Genomic DNA, 15,126 nt, shown 5'->3' on the forward strand with positions numbered 1-15,126 from the left:
TCTACTCGCCACGAAAACCTAAAGACAAGGGAGAAGTACTTACCTGCTGGATCTCTTCTCATCCCGGACTCCTCCAGAGTTCCCCCTCCCCTGATCCGGTCATCCATCGTAAAGAACATTAAAATCAATTTCTAAAATAAGGCCTTCTTATTTAATTAATATGTACTTTATTTTTGTCAATTTAATGTATTAATATGTATGGATTTTTTAATGATCTGCATCTGTGTAGGAAAATATAAATATCTGATCAGAAGTTAAAAACTGGATCATGATAATAAAGTCAATTTCAGCATATTAGGGGTGGGATTTTATCAGTTCACATCCTCAATTTCAAGCTATTCCTTTGTCTTCAATATTCTGGACCATCTGTTGAAGTTTGAGTGAATTCTTTCTGCACGGTCTGACTTTAGGACAAAAAACGTAAACATTTTCATTGATATTTTATTACATTTATTTTTTCACTCCGAAAAGAATGATTACACGTGTTAAAGATTTGACCAAAACAAAAAACAAACATGAAGCCACAGCTTATTCAGTAAAAGTAAAAAATAAAAATAAAAATTTCCATATTTTTAAAGATGCATATAATTATGATTTTGCAATAAAGCTAGTTTAAAAAGTTTAATATGCCATGTGACTAAAACCAAACAAAGCAAAAGCAGAACATTTTCCAAAAGATCTGTGTATTTTTATTCCACTTTTTTAATACTGGTTTAAATGAACGTATCTGCACCATGTTTTGTGTGTCTCTTGTTCCAGTTTTTTCTGTGGTGTCTCCCACAGAGAACATGCTAATCTCTGCAGCCACAACCTCAAACATGTTAGAGACACTTTAAGAATCCAAAGATTTCAAAACCATTCTAAAGGAAACAAATCAGTCATTTCAGAAACACAAAAGGAATCTATGAGCAAATAATTCAACAATAAACCATTAAAATATGTTTTTAACAAATATGTCGGACCTTTAAAGTTTAATCATTTCTTACCAAGTTAAGAAACTGTTAATCCAGAGTTTAAACTTTCTGTTCTTGAACAAACTAAACCTTTTTGTCCATTAAGTTTCTTCTCATGGAGAGCAGAAATCTTCTGCAATCCAAACACATTTCTTCCTGAAGGAAGAAGCTGTTCGTAGGCTGTTCTGTTCTAATAATCTCACATTTTTCGATTAGCGCTCCCTGCAGTTGTATAGAAAATAAGAACATTTTTTTCGCATTCAATGACTAACTATATAGTCGCCTGATCATTAAATTCTTAACTTAGACTTAGACATAAGTTGTGTCCGAATTTCCTCTCTACTGTCTAACCCCTACAGCACTATAGTGCAGGACAGTCCTATGCTAGCCAGCCATACGGTGGCTAGCATAGGACTATTTTTCTTCTTCCCTAAAACCAAATAACCCAAAATATTGCTGTTAATATTTGACTGTCACATTACAAACGGCTCCCCATAGATGGTTAATTTTTCTGTAGAAAAACGATTTTAGAAGGTGCAGGAAAACACGGCTGGGATTTCATAAAATAACACACCTAGATTTATTTGTATTTACAGTGGGAGGTTTTTCTTCAACTTCAGTGAGAAGTTTTTGTATCATATTACTTATTTCATGTTCATGTTTTTTCTGTAGGTTTTCTTTTTCCTGAGGGTTAGCATTTTTCATTTCTTCTTCGTGTTTTGTCAGCAGATCTTTGATTTTAGGCAGATTTTGTGGGTTTTTAGACACAGACTTCACTAAGTCATGGATTTCTTCTTGATATTTTTCCCTTTTTTGTTGTTCCTTTGTTTCTTTCAGTGCCTGTAATAAGTCATACTTCTCCTCTTTGTCCTTCAGTTGACTCGTGTATGTTTCCTTCAGAGCTGCATGTTTTGTCATGAATTCATTCTTCTCTTCAGCTCTTTTTCTGGCTTCTTCCTCAAACTTCTTCTGGAGATTATCCAATTCTTCCTTATGTTTCTTTTCTTTTTCTTCCAGTTCTTTCTTGATCTGAATCTCCTCCTTGACTTTCTGTTCACGAATTTGTCTTTCCTTCTCTAACTGTTCCTCGAGTTCCTTCAGTCGTTTCTGCTCTTCCTGCTTTCTCTTTTCTTCTTCTTCTTTCTGTTTTTCCCACCATTCTCTGCGTTCCTCCTCCCAGGCTTTTTGATTTCTTTGTTTCTCCTCTCTCTCTTTCTCCAGCTCGGTTTTCTTTTCTTCTCTTGCTGACTGCATTTCTTTATCCAACTCTTCTATTTGCTTTTTTAAAGCCTCTCTTTGTCGTTCTTCCTCCTCCTCTCTCTCCTTGTTCTTCTTTTCTCTTTCTTCTTGTTCTTTTTGTTGTTGTTCGCGCTCTTTCTGAATATTTTCACTCATTTCTTTAAGCTTCAGTTCACTTTCCTGTTGCAGTTTTTTCATCTCTTCTTCCATCTTTCTTTTCATTTCTTGAATTTCTTCTTCATGTTTTCTTGTGAGCTCCTCCTTTTCTTTCCTGATTTCTTCTTCTTTCTCTTTCAGGATTTTCTCCATTTCTTTTTGAATCGCTGCTTCAGCTTCTTCCAGCATTTCATTGCTGAAGCAGCAGCCTCTGTTTTTCTTCACCATTCTTTCGATCTTTTCCATCAGCTCTCTCACCTGCTGCTGGTTATTTTTATCACGGTTATTGAACACGTGGTATCTTCCTCCACAGTCTCTGATCAGGTTCTGAAGGGAATTTTTATCCTCTTTAATATAATCTTCAATAGTTTTGTCATCGTGTTGCAGATCATCTCCTCTTGTGAAGAGAATTAAGGTGAACTGTTCAGATTTTCTTCCAAAACTTTCCTTGATAAGTTTCAGTGTTTCCATTTCTTCTGGTGTCAATCGTCCGATCTGGATCACCAGCAGGAAGACATGAGGTCCTGGAGCCAGCAGGCTGATGCATTTCACCATCTCTTCATAAACCTCTTTGTTTGACAGACTTGTGTCAAACAGACCAGGAGTGTCGACCACAGAAACTGGACGACCGTCCACTTCACCCTGAGCTTTCTGACAAACTCTGGTGACTGAAGTTAAACTTGAACCAGATGTAAACTCTTTTCTTCCCAGGATGGTGTTTCCTGAAGAACTTTTTCCACTGCCGGTCTTCCCGATCAGAACAATCCTGACATTTTCTGGACTCTGCTGTTCTTCACCTGAAACATTCAATTTTAGTTTTAGAATATTGTCAGTTTTTTCAAGGTTTATTCCTGAAAAAAAGAAATAGAAAAATAGAATTACTCACATGGATCCTGTCTGTTTAGTTGTCTCACTTTTTCCTCCAGTTCAATGTTTTTTTCCATCTGTGCCTGTGTAAATGTGTTTTCTGAATAACTCTTTTCCACCTGAATGTTCTCCAGCAGCTCTGAGATCTGCCGTTTGTTCCTGATGTTGAGAATGTCGTATCTTCCTCCACAGCTCTGACATAATTTCTGGATGTCTTCATTCTTTTCTACAAAGTTAACAACATTTGGATCTTTGGGATCTGAGTCCACAGTGAACAGGATCCTGGTGAAGTCTTTGACCTGAGGGCCAAAGGCCTTCTGGATGGTCTGCAGCTCTCCTTTGTCTTCATCAGTGAGTGAATCCACAGGAAGAACCAGGATGAAGGCGTGGACGCCCTCAGGCTCACAGAGGGAGACACTCCTGAAGGATTCCTGCATCACTTCCTTCGGACATTTTTCAAACAAGGCGGGCAGCTCCACCACAGAAACCAGACGTCCACACACCTCTGCCTGGTTTCTAACACTCTGCTGTGAGCTGACTGACAGACCTAGAATGTTCTCGGCTGCTGAAGTCTTCCCTGCTCCTCTCCTCCCAAACAGAACCAGGTTTAAATCTGGTTTGATCTGTTCACACTGTGGTCCTCTGGTCTCTTCAGTGAAGGTGAGGAAGGATCCTCTGTTTTCACTCATCATCCTCTCAATGTTCTCCATCAACAGTCCATGATTTTTAATTCAATTCAATTCAATTTTATTTGTATAGCCCAAAATCACGACAACAGTCGTCTCGATGGGCTTCGAAGTAAAACATGAAATCAAAAGGATCACGAATACAAAGAGTTCAATAGAAAAATACTAAAATGAACTAACAAACTGACTAAGCTATACTGGCATCCCTGCCCTTAGACCCCCCTTCGCGGTAAGGAAAAACTCCCAAAAAAACCGGATTCCGGAAAAAACGAAGAAACCTCAGGGGTGCCCACATGAAGGAGGGATCCTCCCCCAGGACGGACAGGCGATTTACCAGAAATCTTAGAGAAGAATTAACTTATCTAAATCTACAACTACATATATAAAAGTCCAGCAGACGAGCTTCATCCAGCCGTGGTTGTGGGGACAGTCAAAGGCGCGAGTCGAGCCGGAGACAGGAACCACAGCCAGGTGTAGGAGCAGGAGCAGAGACGAGGTACTCGGTCAGGTACAGAGCAGAGACGAGCCAGAGATGAGCCAGAGGCAGGATCCACAGCCAGGTGTAGGAGCAGGAGCAAAGGCGAGGTAAACGGTCAGGAACTGGAGCACGGATGAGCCAACTGGAGTCTGGAAGCACTCCCACTCCCCAGGAGGGGAGAGGAAAAGAGGGACAATACATGAATCGCACTGCACCAAACAGAGGCATGGAGAACTAAATGATAAATTATGATCAAGAATAGAGGAGAGGAAGGGTAGAAGTAAAAAAGGAAAGAGGACAGAACCCCAGTGCACCATAGTTACCCCAGCTTCAACTTCTAGCAGCCTTTTAAAAGAAATAGTTATTATTAAGTTTAATTTAAACAAACTAACATTAAGTTAAATAATCTCTGAATACTAGCTAGTCTGACAATAAGCCTGTCCAAAGAGGAATGTTTTCAGTCTAGCTTTGAATGTAGAAACTGAGTCGGCCTCTCTTACATGAGCTGGGAGTTTATTCCATAAGACAGGGGCTTGGTGGCTAAACGCTCTACCTCCAACCGTACTTTTACTAATTCTAGGAACCACAAGCAGTCCTGCATTTTGCGAGCGAAGTGTTCTGATTGGTTGGTAAGGGACTATGAGGTCCTTAATATAGGACGGGGCCATTCCATGTAAGGCCTTATAGGTTAACAGGAGGATCTTGAACTTAATTCTAGAATCAACTGGGAGCCAATGGAGCGAAACTAACACAGGAGTGATGTGATCTCTTCTGCTGGTTCCAGCTAACAATCTAGCAGCTGCGTTCTGAACAAGCTGGAGACTTCTTAAGGAACTCTTAGGACACGCTGCTAACAAGGAGTTACAGTAATCCAGCCTCGACGTAACAAATGCATGGATGAGTTTTTCAGCATCACTCTTAGAAAGTATATTTCTGATCTTAGCAATATTTCGCAGGTGAAAAAAGGCAGTTCTACATGCCTGAGATATGTGAGCCTTAAATGATAAATCCTGGTCAAGTAAAACCCCAAGGTTTCTAACTGTGGAATTAGGGGCTATACTTATGCCATCCAGGGAGACTATCTGAGCAGACAGAGCATCTCTGAGGTTTTTAGGACCAAGTATAATGACCTCAGTTTTTTCTGGGTTCAAGAGGAGGTAATTAATTGTCATCCAGGTCTTGATGTCACTGATGCAGGCGTTCAGTTTCTCTATCTGGTCATTCTGGTCAGGCTTCATGGATAAATACAACTGCGTATCGTCGGCATAACAATGAAAATTAATGCTGTGTTTCCTGATTATGTTTCCTAGGGGTAACATATAAAGCGTAAACAGGATCGGTCCCAAGACTGAGCCCTGTGGGACTCCATAGTTGACTCGAGTGCACTGAGAGGAATGGCCATTTACATTAACGAACTGATACCTATCAGACAGATAGGATTTAAACCACTGGAGAGCAGATCCTCTGATCCCTATGTCCTGCTCTAATCTATGGAGTAAAATACCGTGGTCGATAGTGTCAAAGGCAGCACTGAGGTCCAACAGGACCAGAATAGAAAGTAGTCCCTTTTCTGAGGCCAATAACAAGTCATTAGAGACTCTAACTAGTGCAGTTTCCGTACTGTGGTGAGGTCTAAACCCCGACTGAAAGTCTTCAAAGTGGCTGTTGTCCTGTAGGTGGCAGTAAAGCTGCTTAACTACAACTCTTTCTAGGATTTTAGAAATAAAGGGCAGGTTTGATATCGGTCTATAGTTGGCCAAGATGCTAGGATCCAAACTGGGCTTTTTCAGAAGAGGTTTAACAACTGCATATTTAAAAGACTGTGGCACGTAACCCGTTTCCAGAGAGGCATTTATCATTGTTAATATGGGATCATTAATTAGGGGAAAAGTTTCTTTAAAAAGTCTAGTGGGAATTGGGTCTAACAGACACGTTGAGGATTTGGAGGACGTAATAATTGATGTTATTTCCGCTTGATCCACAGCAGTGAAGCAGTCCAATGTTACAGAGGTTTCTATGGATGCCTCCATTTCTACCGCTTCAGCCTGTTCTGGGCTGATAATAGGAATAACTTGATTTAACTTATGTCTAATATTTGAGATTTTACTATCGAAAAATGTAAGAAAATCATCAGAGCTGAGAGAAACAGGAACATGTGGTTCTACTGAGCTCTGACTGCGAGTTAATTTAGCTATAGTGCTAAAAAGAAATCTTGGATTGTTTCCATTCTCTGATATTAAGGTTGAATAGTACTGGCTTCTAGCTCTACGCAGAGCTTTTTTATAATTTAATAGGCTATGTTTCCAGATATCCAGAGACTGCTCTGAACCGGAGCGGCGCCATTCTCTTTCCAACTTACGGGTTTCTCGTTTAAGAGAACGAGTTTCAGCGTTAAACCACGGTGCTACTCGGTTTTGTCTGACGAACTTAGGTTTCAAGGGGGCAACAACATCGAGTGTACTCCTGAGGGCTTGTAAGGCATCATTAACAAAGTGGTCATTTATACTAGGACTGATACTATGGGAGCTGGTCTCAGAGTATTTTCTCAGAATATCACTAAGTACTGGCTGAACTGTGTGTTTAAACTCAGACACAGAACGGTCAGTTAAGGTTCTTCTAAGCTGTTTCTTATTCACTGGGGCAGAAGGATGTTCCAGTGTAAACTGGAAGGTAATCAGAAAGTGATCAGAAATGATGGGGTTAAGAGGAAGGACACTCAGCTGGCTGATCTCTATCCCATGGGTTAGAACAAGGTCCAGGGTGTGCTTATGACAGTGAGTGGGTTCATTCACACTTTGGGTGAAACCAACATCATCTAATAAAGCTGCAAAAGCCTTTCCTAGGCAGTCACTGGGGTCATCAACATGAATATTAAAATCCCCTAATATTATAATTTGATCAGAATCTAAGACAATAGTCGATAGGAAGTCGGAAAACTCAGTTAAAAATTCTAAATATGGGCCGGGGGGGCGATAAATAATTATGAGTAAAACAGGTTTTCGAGTTTTCCTGTTTGGGTGACTTAAAGACAATATGATGCTTTCAAATGAATTATAAGCATTTTTAACTTTAGGGCTGAGAAGTAAGCTAGACTGTGATATTACTGCCAAACCACCTCCTTTCCCTGAAATCCTGGATTTCTGATAGTTAGCATAAGTGGGGGGGGTTGCTTCATTCAATCTAACATAGTCATCCTGATGGAGCCAAGTTTCTGTTAAGGCTAAAAGACTAAGATTGTTATCAGTAATTAACTCGTTGACTAAGAGGGACTTGGAGGAAATGGATCGAATGTTTAATAAACCGCATTTAATGACATAATTCTGCTTGTGAGAACTGCTGTCTGTCACTTTTAAGTTTCTATGACGCGCTCCTTTCATTTGTCTTTCAGCACATAAGCTAAAGCTCGGACCTGCTTGACTTTCCCTGCATGGGTTTTGCACCGGCACTAACCCTAAGGGAGGCTCAGAGGAGCGTTTTACACTGCTGCTCTGCGCCCGGGTCTCGTCTCTGGATTGTCAGGTTAACAGACTAAGGCTAGCAGAAATGTTTCTAGAAAGAAGAGCGGCACCGTCCCGGGTGGGATGGACGCCGTCTCTCCGCATGAGACCGGGCTTCCCCCAAAACGCGCTCCAGTTATCCACAAAAACAACGCCGTTTTCTGGGCACCATCTAGAAAGCCAGCGGTTAAATGATGAAAAGCGGCTGTACATTTCATCACTGACTAAGTTCGGCAGGGGACCAGAGAAAATTACAGTGTCGGACATCGTCTTAGCCAGTTTACACACCGAAGTTACGTTTAACTTAACCACCTCTGACTGTCTCCGTCGGGCATCATTACCGCCTGCGTGAATCACGACTCGACGGAACCTGGACTTATTCTGAGCTAACATCCTAAGGTTCCCCTCGATGTCACCAACTCTGGCCCCCGGATAACACCTGACTGTAGCCGCTGGGAGCTCCACGTTTCTAACTTCAGAAGAGCCTATAACCAGAGTTGAGTGTTCAGCGGGTGTGTCGCTGAGGGGGGAGAACCTATTACTAACGTGGAGTCTCGGGTGCTCTAAGTTTTTGCGTTTAGCACTATGTTTCCTCCCAACCGGTACAAACCCCTGACTGTCTCCCGGCTGTTGGGAGGGCGCTGGGGTGCTAGCTAAGTTAGCCCTGGTAGCGCGGCCCGCGCTACGAGTAACGACCTGGCTAGCCGGCTTAGCTTCCACTGTGCGGAGCCGCGCTTCTAACTGCTCCAGCCTGGCCTCCAAGTCTAACACAAGACTACACTTAACACACCTACCCCTATCTTCACTAAAGGAGGCAGGATCATCACTAAACATATGGCACATGGGGCAGGAGAGAGGAGGAGAGGCGGAAGGAGTGGTGGTGGCCATACTAGGTTCTAAGCTAAGGCTAGCGGTGTTTAAGTAAAGAGAAGTGGTTTATTTAGCAAAATGAGAAAAGTGAACAGAAAGCGGTTTAACAGTGGTGAATTAGCTAATAAAAGGTACTAGATGTGAATATTAACCCAGATAACCCTTAGAGTAAGCAATAGTAGTAAGGCTAATGCCAAACAAGAGGACAGCAGTCACACAACTAGCACTGGGAATAGCTCACCCGGAAATGACGTCACAGGAAGTCCAACATGTTGTACATTCTTCCTCCACACTTCTGTAGCAGCTCATTTAGAACTTTGGTTTGTTTTTCTTTGCGTGTGAAGACAATCATGGAGTGTTGAAAACTATTCTGACCAAACAAACTCAGGATGAAGTTCAGTTTTTCTGCATCTTCTTGTGTGAAGTCAGATGGTTTCACCATCAGCAGCAGAACATTTGGTCCAGGGAAGCTCAGACTCCTGCATCTGCTCATCTCTCTTCTCACCATCTGCTCGTTCATCTCAAACAGGTCTGGAGTTTTAACAACTAAAACTGATTTTCCATTCCATTCTCCAGATGTTGTCACACACTGTTTGTTTGATGACTGTGAATGGAAAACATCATCTCCAATAATGAAGTTGGACATTTTTGACAGCTTGTCTTTACTCTTTCCCAGAAGAACAATCCTGACAGAAACTGCAACAAAATGTAAAAAAGAAAACAATAACCAGAAAGAATGTAACAACAATAAAAAGGTGGAGGAAAGCCTGTAATAAAAATTAGACACATTTTAATAGTTCCATTGGGTCAATTAGTGCAGGGGTCAAGGATATTGGACATTATTTTCAGCTGGTATGTCCACACAGCACCCCCACCAAGCAAATATTATTCTGATTTTAAGTACAAACGTTAAAAAAAGTAACACCATAAGATAATATAAACTCTTGTGGAGAAAATAATTGCAATAGATCCTCTGTACTCTATCTCATCTCATGTAGGCAAACCAGCAGCTGGTATGAAAGCAGAAGTTGTATCATCAGCACATCAGTGCCTTGGACATGGAGGCACATCTGTCAAGAGCAACATTTTCCAAATTTTTCTTCATGATCTTCTATTTAGAATGAAGTTTCTCTCTACTGTTTGTCTTGTCTTTTTTATCTTGTAATATCCAACAGCTGAGCAAAAGGATAAGAGCTGAAGGCCCCTTGTGTTGGATAACTGGTACTGTTTCAACAGGGGGTTATGAATCTTTTGACACACAAGGTGTATATTTGAATAAACCCTTTTTAACATTTAGACTCATCTTTATTTATATTGGTTAAATTATTATCTGTATCTGTTCTTTGTTGGACCGGATGGAAAAGAAGAAGACGGAAGCAAAGATAGGGATGTGTGTGTCTGTGTGTGTGTGTGTGGGGGGGGGGTAAGAAAATAGGGGAATGATTGTAGAAAGGGTGGTAGAATCATAAAGCAACAAGTTGATAGAAGTTTATAATCATTACTGTCAGGTTTAAATGTTAGTTTAAGAGGGGCGGGCCTGTACACACTCACACTCAAATGTTACAAACATACTTGTTGGCTCAAAAAATCTTCACATGCAAACATGTCAACATGTACACAACGCAACTAGAATTCAGATGCACATACTTATGCATTCAAACAAACATGATGGGATGCAAGAAAAGAGGGAGAGTGCCCGGTATTCCCCACACCAAGACAGCAGCAGCAATGGTAGCCAGGAAACACCCTCACGGTAAAGCAGATAAAGGAAATCCCCCCTACCCGGCAATCACATCTGCCACCCAAACCGGGCCAGCAGGAGTGCAACAGAGGCCCCCAATGCCAGAGAGCAGGAAGCACAGAGAGGGGCCCCGCCCTCAGAGAGCTTGCCCAGCTGCCCACGAGGAATAAGTCTAAGAGAAGTGGAGGTCCCCGAAAAGCCTTGTAAACATGGCCCAAAAAGGCTAATCCACTGTTGAAAACTTGGAGAGGCCCAGCGCTCGAGTGCAAGGACCAGAACCCACACTACTTGTGATCCCTGCCTCATGGTTTTGCCCAGAGAACTCAGGGGTCCCTTTTCCTGCAAAAAATTAAATGATGTTTTTCTTCCTCTTCATCTTTGGAAGGGTGTGAGTGTTCAGTGTCAGCCTCTTAACTGTGGAGGTAGCTGCTAATGCGCTAAATTGGCCCGTGGTCAGTCAGTCACACAAAAATAATCTAGAACAAAACAGACACATAGCATTTCTGTTCTCAGCGCACCACAGGAACACGGATCTGACTCAATAAGTTGTTGAGTCCAAAATGACAGAGAATTTTTTTTTATCATGTTGTGATCTTCTTTAAGAATTGTCTGATTAAATTAAAAAACCTGCTTTTCATAAAAAGTCTGTGTCTTTAGGTACATCAAAATGATAATTTTCCCATTTTCTTTAAAAAACCAAAACAAAATGCTCCTCTCACCCTCTCCTCTGTAAGTTTCGATTTTCAATTTATTTGTTTCAAGGATAAGACCCTTGAGATGTGTCATCTCGTTTTCGAGGGGGTCCTCAACATACAACAAAACAAGCAAATACCGACAGATACAGTTAAGCAAACTTTGCATATGTCAAAACAAAGAAGAACCTAAAATTTACAAGACAACGAGCAGACACACACCCACACACACAAATATAGACATTTAATGCACCTACTAGCAATTAGTTACAGGTAAGGAAATAAAAATAATAAATAAAAAGCAGAAAATAAATCAAATTAAATCAAAAACAAGTACATGAGTTTTGAAGATGTTCTAAACAGGCATTTTTAAATGCAAAGAATGAGGTTAAAGAGCGAATGGATGTAGGAAGATTGTTCCAGTCAGAGGGTGCCTTGTAATTTAATGAATATTTTCCGATTTCTTTTTTAACTCTTGGAACAACTAAAAAGATTTGATGTAAATTATAAGAAGACTGAAAAGGAATTAGATATTGTTTGAGATATTCTGGGTAGCTGAGGTTAATACATTTGAAAATGTACAATAGCCGGTGAAGTTGACGTTGGGAGGAGAGGGGAAGCCAGGACAGTTGCTGAAACATAAGACAGTGGTGAGTTCTAAACAGACAACGAAGAATAAACCGACACAAGCTGTTATAAATAACGTTCAGTGGTGATAGGTTAGTGAGAGTGGTGTTTTGATAAATTATGTCACCATAATCTAAAGTCGGGATAATCAGTTGTGCAATCATTTTCTTCCTGACTGAGAGACTAAAACAATTGTTTGATAGATAAAGTAATTTTAAACGATAAGAAATTTTGTGCACTATGGACTGTATATGTGGGCTAAAAGAGAGTGAGGAGTCAAGCCACAAACCAAGGTATTTGAATTTTTCTGCTGCTGAAATAGATGACATGTCCAGGTAAGTTAAATTTATTTCACTTGTAGCTACAGCACATAGTCTTTTTTGAAACAACACAAAATAGGATTTTGATTTGTTAAGTAGAAGCTTATTAGATTGTAACCACAATTGAACCGCATTAAAATCATGTTGAATTGAATGCTGAATGTCAACAATTTTAGATTTAGATGAGTAAATGACAGTATCATCAGCATAGAGTTGAATATTGCTGTAGATGCATTTAGTTGGAAGGTCATTAATGAAAATAGAAAATAAGAGGGGACCAAGTGAGGAACCTTGTGGAACGCCTTTATCTACGCTTAGAAAGTTGGAATAGCTGCCATTAAAAAGCACACACTGTGTCACAGTGCCTGTCAGTTCACCTCCCCCTCTCACAGCTCTCCTGCTCTACTGATTGGAACCAGCTGACCTTCATCTCCTCATCACCCTGCCGGCCTTCATAAGGGAGCTTCTCACCAGTATCCAGCGCCAGTCCGTTATACTCACTCCCGTGCCTATGCCTGGCCTTTTAGTCTTTGCTCTTGTTACAAAGTTCATGTTACTTACCTCGTCTTATACCTACCTTCAGGTTTTCATCCATTGGTCACGTTGGTTCCTCGCTCCACACTGTTTACGCCGTCCTCGGCGTCCACGCCTCGCCTCAAGCTGGTCCAGCTGTCCTCGGCGCCCACGCCTCGCTCCCTCTGGTTCCACGGTCCGACGCGTCCTCGCGTCTCCTCTCTGTCTGGCTCCGCTGTCTTCAGCGATATCAGCCCTAAGGACTTCTGGATCACTCCACAAAGGAACTGATAATCACATTCAGCTAGTAACTTTATTTTACTCTTGTAAAATAAACCATTGTCAAGCACTTCCTTGTAGCGAGTTACTTCCGGGTTTAAGCATCTGGGTCTGCTACGTCATGACACACTGCTGACGATGATAAAGGTATGAGTTGAACCAAAGGAGTGAGGATCTATCAAGGCCAATTGAATGAAGTTTGTCCAATAACAGATAATGATCTACCATATCAAAAGCTTTGGTAAGATCGATAAATAAGGCACCAGTTAACATGTTATTATCAAAACCAGAGAAAATATCATTGGTAAATTTTAACAAGGCTGAAGTTGTGGAGAAGTGCTTTCGGAAACCGGATTGAAAAGGAGATAATATATTAAGTGTTAGGTATAAACACTCACCTGAGCACAGGTGTTAGCTCACCTTTGCACTAATAGTTCGCATGATTGAATAAATGAAATATTTCACACTAGTTGCTTTAAAGGCATAAGTATGCGTGTGTGAACACTATCTCTTTTGTGTACATGTTGACATGTGGACATTTTTGATTTTTGCAGCTAGCAGGTGGGTTGATAACATTTGAGTGTGTGTGTGTGGACAGGCCCCGCCCTTTTTGTACTACATTTGAACCTTACCGTAATGATGAACAACCAGTAAACTTGTTGCTCTATGCTGCTTCATGGTCTTATCCCCCTTCCCCTCCTATTATCACCCTCCTTCCCCCCCTCTCTCTAACGTCCCTCTCTCTTCTTCCCTTCTTTCCTTTTCCGTCCGGTCCAACACTAAAGATTTTCAAACATGATTGAAATTAATAAAGTTTGGCCTCAATTACAAAAGGGGTTTATTCAGACATACCTTTGGTTTGTCTACAAATTCATATCCCGTTGTTAAAGTAAAATATGTCCAACACAAGAGGCCCTCAGTTCTCATCTGTCTGCCCAGCTGTTGGACAGGACAAGTTAAAAAAAAAAATGTTAGGTATTCCGAAAGTTGATTAAAGATGATTTTTCATATACTTTGATAATACTGGTGATGATTGAGATTGGTCTATAATTGCTCATGTCCCTCCTTTGTGAAGAGGTATAACTTTTGCACGTTTCCAAGCCAAGGGGATTTTAGACGAGCTAAAAGAGAGATTTAAAAGAGCAGCCGAGGGAAAACAAAGCACATGGGAAGCAAGTTTAATAAATTTTGCTTCAATGCCATCTGGTCCAGCGCTAATGGTGGAGGAAAGCTCATTTATGACCTGTTCCACATCAGTCAGATCGACCATTCTGAAGGAAAAGGTACTACCACTGGACATGTCAACACAATGAGAAATGGAGAGAGGAGATTGAATAAGAGGTGATATTGAGAAATGCTGACAGAATGCCTCAGAGATAACAGCCGGATCATTTGTACACACATTGTTAATAAGCATATTAGTTGAAGCAGAATCAGTTTTTTCCTAGTAGGTTGTTAATTTGCCTCCAGAATTGCTTTGAATTATTAGCATTGTTAGATAGACTATCTTTATAATAGTTCGATCTAGCATTTCTAGTTCTTGTAGTGCAAATATTTCTTAAACGTTTGTAAGCATCCCGATCAGCAGGATGTTCAGTACGATGGAATTTCTCCCAGGCTTTATCCCTCTGTCTGAACAGACTAATCAGTTCTCCATTTACCCACGGCATCTGTTTACCTTTTACTCGGATCACAGTTGGTGGTGCATGTTTATCAATAACATTAAGTAACTCAGAAGAAAAATAGTCCCAAGCTTCATTTATGAAAGGAATTAAGCTAAGTCTAGCCCAATTAATTTTAGCAAATCCTCAATAAAGTTATCAATATTTACTATTTTTGTTTGTTGAACTTTAACCAATTTTGGTGGAAGATGAGGAGTTTTAATTTTCCAAATGCAATATATGATACAGTGGTCACTGAAGCAGTCTGATAAGACACCCGAGTCCTGGATTCTGTCTGGATGTGTTCCTGGAATCCAGTAAATAAGAGATTTAGAGTTAGTGCTGATTCTTGTAGGTTTAGAAATTAACTGTGAGAAATTAGAGCTATTAAAAAGAGTACTTTCAGTAGCAGATGACGGACATAACCAATTCATGTCAAAGTCTCCCAACAGGATCATTTCACCTTTACAACCCAAGGATGTAGCAGTAGAAACAATATTTTTAACTGAGTCAGAGGGCGAATTAGGGGGCCTGTAGATATTACCAA

The 15,126-nt window shown here is 40.7% G+C and overlaps 2 protein-coding genes across 2 annotated transcripts in view; both read right to left on the reverse strand.

The window, feature by feature from the left end:
- Positions 1-426: 426 nt before the first annotated feature.
- Positions 427-3,960, reverse strand: LOC110015663 (golgin subfamily A member 6-like protein 6). The gene is made up of 2 exons (XM_020706296.2): positions 3,235-3,960; positions 427-3,145 (listed from the first exon to the last, which is right to left on the reverse strand). The coding sequence occupies exons 1-2, from the start codon at positions 3,923-3,925 to the stop codon at positions 1,512-1,514; spliced, it is 2,325 nt and encodes a 774-aa protein (XP_020561955.2). The 5' UTR covers positions 3,926-3,960; the 3' UTR covers positions 427-1,511.
- A 4,949-nt stretch (positions 3,961-8,909) lies between these two features.
- Positions 8,910-15,126, reverse strand: part of LOC101164984 (GTPase IMAP family member 7-like) — a 35,953-nt gene continuing 29,736 nt past the window's right edge. Inside the window, exon 8 of the mRNA XM_023958816.1 lies at positions 8,910-9,442. Coding sequence (XP_023814584.1) covers positions 9,000-9,442 — 443 coding nt within the window. The 3' untranslated portion in view covers positions 8,910-8,999. The remainder of the gene's footprint in view (positions 9,443-15,126) is intronic.

Source organism: Oryzias latipes, chromosome 9, assembly GCF_002234675.1.
Source record: "Oryzias latipes chromosome 9, ASM223467v1".
Taxonomy (NCBI): Eukaryota; Metazoa; Chordata; class Actinopteri; order Beloniformes; family Adrianichthyidae; genus Oryzias; species Oryzias latipes.

What these genes read in the sequence shown, in the direction of transcription:
- LOC110015663 (XM_020706296.2), bottom strand. Translation starts at nt 3,925, where the DNA reads ATGGAGAACATTGAGAGGATGATGAGTGAAAACAGAGGATCCTTCCTC. An exon ending in ACTAAACAGACAGGATCCAT is followed by an intron (nt 3,146 to 3,234) that starts GTGAGTAATTCT and finishes TGAATGTTTCAG; the next exon opens with GTGAAGAACAGCAGAGTCCA.